General features: G+C 43.7%; 1 protein-coding gene across 2 annotated transcripts in view; it reads right to left on the minus strand.

Annotated features, from left to right (window-relative positions):
- TPD52 (tumor protein D52) overlaps positions 1-7,091 on the minus strand; it is a 108,443-nt gene extending 101,352 nt beyond the window's left edge. The window contains exon 1 of one of the 2 annotated variants that reach the window (XM_042972914.1): positions 6,882-7,091. In XM_042972914.1, the coding sequence (XP_042828848.1) occupies positions 6,882-6,900 (19 nt within the window). In that variant the 5' untranslated portion in view covers positions 6,901-7,091. Of the gene's footprint in view, positions 1-4,322; positions 4,513-6,881 lie in introns of those variants that run through there. The other variant, XM_042972913.1, reaches the window with a different exon arrangement.
- Positions 7,092-7,309: the final 218 nt, after the last annotated feature.

Genomic DNA, 7,309 nt, shown 5'->3' on the forward strand with positions numbered 1-7,309 from the left:
GAAAAGAAAAGAAAAGAAAAGAAAAGAAAAGAAAAGAAGAGAAAAGAAAAGAAAGAGAGAAAGAAAGAAAGAAAAGATAAAAGAAAAATAGAATAATCAGGAAAGACCAGTCCTTCCAGATATTTTTGCATAGTATGAAGGTACAATAACTTAGTTTAGTTGCTGGGAATGAACAAAAATGTAAAAAAGAAAAGAATACAGGAATTTAGTATATGACAACAGTATTATTTCACATCAGTAAAGGAAAGATCCATTATTCAGCGACTGGTATAGGGTACCTGAGCAGCCAATGGGGGTATGATGGGGTTAAGATTCATATCTCACACTTTTTGTCAAAATAAGCTTCAGATGGATGAAAGATTTAAATGTAAAAAAAAATACGCCACCTGGGTGGCTCAGTCGGTTAAGCGACAGACAGATTTTGGCTCAGGTCATGATCTCGCAGTTTGTGGGTTTGAGCCCTACATCGGACTCCACATTGACAGTGCAGAGCCCGCTTGGGATTCTCTCTCTCCCCCTCTCTCTGGCCCTCTCCCACTCATTCTCTCTCTCTCTCTCTGTGTCTCTAAATTAACTTGTAAAAAATGTAAAAAAAATAAAACCATAAAAACAGAAACTCAAAGTAAGGAAGGCATTTCTAGGAATGATTCAAAAGCTATAAGCTAAAAATTAAAACAGCCATCAATTAGTATTTCTCCTTGGGAAAAAATCACTATCAAGTCAAAAGAGTAAAGACAAGGGGCGCCTGGGTGGCTCAGTCGGTTAAGCGTCTGACTTCGGCTCAGGTCATGATCTTACAGCTCGTGAGTTCGAGCCCCAGGTTGGGCTCTGTGCTGACAGTTCAGAGTCTGGAGCCTGCTTCTGCTTCTGTGTCTCCCTCTCTCTCTGCCCCTAACCCACTCACATTCTGTCGCTGTCTCTCTCAAAATTAAATAAACATTTAAAAAAATTTTTTTTAAAAAAGAGTAAAGACCAACTAGGAAAAAAATACATTAGCAATTCATATTGTGGACAGAGGGCCGCATTCTGCAAATGGAAGAAACAAAAGACAACACAACAGAAAATTTGGCAACGTATAGGATCTGACATTTCACAGAAAAGGAAATCTAAATCTTAAACTTACCAAAAGAAGTACAACCACCTTTGTATTAAGAAAAATATATAATAAAAAAAAATAAAAATATATAATAAAACCTATGCCAAGAAACCTCTGTTCCGTGTAAGATCAGCGAAGATGAGAAAGTGCGACAACACCCACGCCGAACGGTGGAGGGAAGCGGATGCCCACATGCCTTCCACCGAGCAGGATTCAGCACCATCCGAACTGAACAGTCACATTCTTCTAAGAATTCTTCCTACAGACAAACTGGCACATTTATCAAATGACTTGCATGCAAATTTATTTGCTGCAGATTTGTTTAATAGCAAAGTATCAGGGAAAACCTAAATGGCCATCGACAGGGAACAAGCCAAATATCACCTATTCCGCCATGGAACATGGCACATCTATAAATAGCTATTAAAAATGAAGGAGCTCTATATAACGTTATGTTGAATAATCTCTAGAACATATACTGTATTTAAGTGGAGGAAGTCAGGTGCTAAAACAATTTGTATGCTACCATTTATATAATATATCCACACACACACACACACACACACACACACACATATTTAAATATAAGTGTATGTATACCTACATGCATAGAATCTGTCTGGATGGACAGAGAAGAAACCGGTAAAATGGTGGCATTGCTACCCAAGGGAAGTAGCTTGGGAGACAGGAACAAGAGGAAGATTTACATTTTGCAACCTTTTAGTCATTTGAATTTTGATCAAATGCTTTAATTACCTGGTTACACTAGTCACAATTTTGGAGAAGTACATTTTTTAGATATATTGAGTTTTTATAAAAGGAGTTATAAAATGAAATGTTCAGGACCGCCTGGGTGGCTCAGTCGGTTGAGCATCCAACTTCAGCTCAGGTCATGATCTCAAGGTTCGCCGGGCTCTGTGCCGACAGCTCAGAGCCTGGAGCCTGCTTTGCATTCTGTGTCTCCCTCTCCCTCTGTCTCTCCCCTGTTCCTGCTCACTTGCTCTCTCTCTCTCAAAAATAAACATTAAAAAAAATGAACTATTCACAGCTACCTAAGAGTATTTTTAAATTATTATTATTTTTTAAGCTTATTTATTTTGAGAGAGAGAGGGTGCATGCGTGGCAGACGGGCATAGAGTGAGGGAGAGAGAGAGAATCCCAAGTAGGCTTCAAACTATCAGTGTGGAGCCTGACACGGGGCTTGAACCCACAAACCATGAAATCATGACCTGAGCCAAAATCAACAGTCAGACACTTAACTGACTAAGCCACCCAGGTACCACAAATTTAAACGTTTTTTTTTTTAACTTCCACTAAACACTGAGTCATTTGATTCCTTGGATATTTTTCTCATAAACATACATTGCTACGATTATGGTTTCTGTATACCTGGTACCCACCTGGTTCAAATAAAATTTGGGAGAGTCTCAGAAGAGGGATTTTACAACAGTCGACAATTAAAGCAGAAATAATGAGCCCCAAAGGAAACTAAAATAATCTTAGCCTACAACAAAAGGATCAGTAACACATAAATTCAGGGGATTTTGCTGTTCTTTCTGGTTTCGAACTATGAGTATATTTGTTTTTATTGTGTGCATAGACTATTCTGTTTTGAGATCTTGCTAAAAGATCACAACCCCTCCTACCACTCAGCTTTTGCCCTAGAGACCCGGCAGTCTGCTGCATAAAAATAAATGCAGGAAGTGAATTGGAGCTAACAAATCAGCTGATGACATTAGCAGCATATGGAAAGCAAGACTGGACCAAAGAAACACAGAACTGGGGGGGTCAAACCCTGAGATTTGTGACCAGACCCTTGATATTGTTACCCATTCATCTACATTTGTTTTACTTTAAAATCAGTGACATTCTGGGGCGCCTGGGTGGCTCAGTCGGTTAAGCCTCCGACTTCAGCTCAGGTCATGATCTCCCAGTTCATGAGTTCGGGCCCCAGGTTGGGCTCTGTGCTGACAGCTCAGAGCCTGGAGCCTGCTTCGGATTCTGTCTTCCTCTCTCTCTGCCCCTCTCCTGCTCATGCTCTGTCTCTCTCTGTTTCTCCATAATAAATAAATAAATGTTTAAAAAAAAACTTTTTTAAATAAAAACAAAATACAATAAATGACATTTCACTGTTCTATTATTTCTAAGGCATAATTATAATGCTGAAATTACAGTGACATATCATTGGGTCACTTTTCTTGTAGTGTTCTCCTCTCCCAGGTTTTTGGCCCCAACAACCTTCCCTCATTCCCTGAAACAAAAGTTTTGGGTGGGCTTGTGTGTGTGTGAATTCAAACACAGATAAAATGCACTACTGGGTAGGTCCCTGCCACTTCAACAGAATAGTGCTAAACTACAGGTTATCACTACCATAAGGGAGTACTCAAGTATAAATATTTATTCAGCACTATAAAAAGTAGTCAGGAGGTTTTTTTACACAATGCATGCTCTAGTTAGCATGCCATGCCGCACTTTCAAAGTGGGAACTACCACACACATTAAATGTGCTATGCTGGGCTTAATGTGTAAAGAAACTCTTGAGAGGCACTATGCAGTTTAAGGTATGTTTCAAATCGATTAATGTGGACTGGACTCTCAATATAAGCAGAATATTGTGTTCAAAATCTGGGCACAGGAGAAGATGGGGAAAATATTAGAATCTGAGCCAGGTACTGAGGAGTATTAGAATACATCATATAAAACACAAGAAAAACTGTTCTAAAACTTTAAAGTTCTGCTAAATATAAAAAGCAGCAAAGGATAAATTTTGACAACTTCCTATAAGGAAGGTCTAAGGAGACATTTTCTTTTTTTTTTTTTTTAATTTTTTTTCACAGATCTTATTATTATTTTTTTTTAATGTTTATTTATTTTTGAGAGAGACAGAGACAGAATGTGAGTGGGTTAGGGGCAGAGAGAGAGGGAGACACAGAAGCAGAAGCAGGCTCTAGGCTCTGAGCTGTCAGCACAGAGCCCGACACGGGGCTCGAACTCACGAGCCGTGAGATCATGACCCGAGCCGAAGTCGGACGCTCAACCGACTGAGCCACCCAGGCGCCCCTAAGGAGACATTTTCAATAGAGAAATGCAGTGAAGACAAGACATAGGGCATTTAATTTTCCATCTAGAGTCGGACAGACAAACGTGACAAACTCCAGGCATACTAAAAAGTTAAACGAATTCTAAAATGTTCTTATTTGGCTTTAAATACTTTATGAAAACTCACAATTCAAGAGACAATCACAGGGTTTCATAAACTGTATGTCAGCCACCACTGTTCCGTAGTGAACATGCAGGTTTACAAACCCAGGCTCCTCCTCTTTAAGTCGCCTCCTCAGAAGTCTCCCTACAGATTCAATGAAGATGGAGCGACCCACTCCGCTCGTTCAAAACCTTGCATGTACATCCACCCTCCAAGTCCAACACAGACTCACCACCAACTTTCTCCGCCTAACCGCAGAGTTCTGCTCCTTTAAAATACTGAGGGAAATACCAGGAGTTAGGAGTAAGTGGGTAGCAAGAGAGGACGGCAGAGGCTCCAACAGCTGGAAGGCACTCTTGGTCACTTTTCCTTTCCATCCTAGGCAGTCACCAAACATTTCTGAGCATCTACTTTGTGCCACGGGAACATAAAGATGAAAATACAAAAGAGACAGGAAGATGGAAATGTAAGGACAGGCCACGTGGCTGCAACACAGCAAAACTGAGTGAGCCACCTGACCTTGCCAAGGCAAGTGACTCATCTTTCATACTAAGCTGAGCCTCCAGACTCCTCACTTTAAGAGGATGGATTTCCTTTGCCCTCGAGGAATAACAATTAAAAACAAGAACTAACATGACCCACCGAAGAAAACATCTTAAAGTTAGAAACAGAAAAACTCCTCTTATAAGCCAAAGAATTTACAAAATAGGTCTTAGACATACGCACACAAAACTGGTCCCACAAAAACCACACTAAGTGCATCAGTACAAAGGTACTAATGACTGTGATTCTCACCAGCCAAACTAAAATACCAAATCTAGTAAAATTAGTCACTCCATTCACCTAAGTCAAATACAGCTACTTAATCTAGTTTGACGAGTACCAAACACAGCTATTCTAAAAACACCATTATGTTAAATACGACAATGTAAGGCATATACAAATATGCATGTTCATGTGTTTGACACCCCCAACGTCCTCTTTAAAAGACAGAATAATGCTGACTTACATGGTGGCTCCTGGCCTTCTCCTAACAATACATTTAAGACCTGAGACCAGCTTTCTGACTCAAACATTTAAATACCTATCATGTTCAAACACCAAGGTTACCCAACCATGGATAAAGATGAATGAAGTACATGCTTCTAACCTCAATAAGCTTAAAATCCAGACAACATGTGTGCATACAGATATATACGTATTTAATATATATTATGTATTGTACATTATACATACGTATCTATTACATGTTGCACATAACTTTATAGTATAAGCACTCATATGCTAAGTGTGAGATCAATTTGACGAGTGTGGAGAAAGGAAAGGTTGGAAGGTTCCAAAGAGTCCTACAACTTATCAAAAGTAAAATACAAAACAGTATATATGGAATACGGTTTTATTTGCATAAAAAGTATGCATAAAGATAAATACAAAGAGTAATAAACAAAAAAGGAAAAAACAAAAACTATTGTGTCTGAACTCAAAATGTGAGTAATTCCTATCCCTACTTCCTAAAATTTACGTTAACATTGTTACCTTTTTTGGGTTAGCACTTATGTATCTTTTAAAAAGTGAGCCACGCATCTGTATTACAGTTACTGGGTTATTATCACAAAGATGAAGCGATATATAAACATTTAGTATTTAAATCTTAAAACCATGCCTCCCTATTTACATCTCGCTTAAACAATGATTCCACTGGAGACAATTTCACTTGAGATAGTTTTCAGAAACAAGTGCATCCAAAGCGATAGTAACAAGACTATAGGGTCTTATCTTGATGAGTAAAAGAAGACCTTTACTACGGAAAGCTCCCTTCCCCCCGCGCCGCGCCAATAACCCCATAAACAACACACCACAATTTGGGGACACCTCGCATGTGACGTATCTACGTCCAAAACCATCGCCATAGGATCAAACGCCACCAAAAATCCTAACCACGTAAACTACAAGACGGCAGAAAGTCTCAACGCTGGGGGAGTCGGGATGGGGGGAGGAGTCATGTTCCCATCCTGAGCAGCGAAACCACCCACTGTCGTTGGACCCTCAGTTTCCACCAGTTACAAACAAGATCTAGCTGTACAGTACTCCCTTCGCGCTGCCTTCTACCCAAAGCGCATCACCGTCGGCAGCCCTGGCTCCGTGAGCCTGGTGCCAGCCACTTCGCCTCCACCCAGAACCTTCTTTCCCTCTCTCCCCACCTCCTTCTCTGTCTCTCTGTCTCTGTCTCTCTCTGTCTGTCTCTCTGTCTCTGTCTCTCTCTGTCTGTCTCTCTGTCTCTGTCTCTGCCTCTCTCGCTCTCACACACACACACACACACACACACACACAGCCGCGCGCGCCCGTGCGCGCGCGACCCCAACAGCCCGCTCCGCCCGCCGGAGCCGCTCCCTGCGGCTCGGCCACACCAGGATGTCAGACCCCGATCAGGGAGATGCAACTTGAAGAAGGCTCGGCTCCCGCTCCGGCGCCGGCCGGGGACACTGTGCACCTGCTCCGGCGCCGGGCCGCGCGCAGCCCAGCGCCGCGCCCGACCCCGCGCCTGCCCGGGAGACGCCGCGCCGGCGGTGCCCGCGCCCTCACCTTGCTCGCCACGGTCCATGTCTCCCGCCCACCGCCTCGAGTCCTCTGCGCCTCCGCCGACTGCAGCCCGTCGCGCTCGGATCGCACGCCCGCCCGCCGCGCCGCACCGCGCCGCGCTCCTCCTCGCCTCCGCCGCGACTCCCGCGAAGTCCCCTCCCCCGGAGGCGTCGGCGCGGCGGCGCCGCCCGCCCTCGGCGGGGAGCGCTTTCCCGGGGCGTCACCCAACCACCTGACCCGGCCGACCTGTGCGCTCGGCCACGTCGGCGCGGCGGGCGGTGCCGGGGCGAGGAGGGCTGGGCCGGCCGGTTCGCTCGGGTAGGAACTCGGCTGCCAGGGGGAAGAGCGGGGTGGCGCGGAGGCGGAATCCACCATGGAGGCTGCGTGGAGACCGCTCGCGAGCCCGGCTGGCATTGGCGTCCCACCCTCAA

This window comes from Panthera tigris, chromosome F2 (assembly GCF_018350195.1).
Source record: "Panthera tigris isolate Pti1 chromosome F2, P.tigris_Pti1_mat1.1, whole genome shotgun sequence".
Taxonomy (NCBI): domain Eukaryota; kingdom Metazoa; phylum Chordata; class Mammalia; order Carnivora; family Felidae; genus Panthera; species Panthera tigris.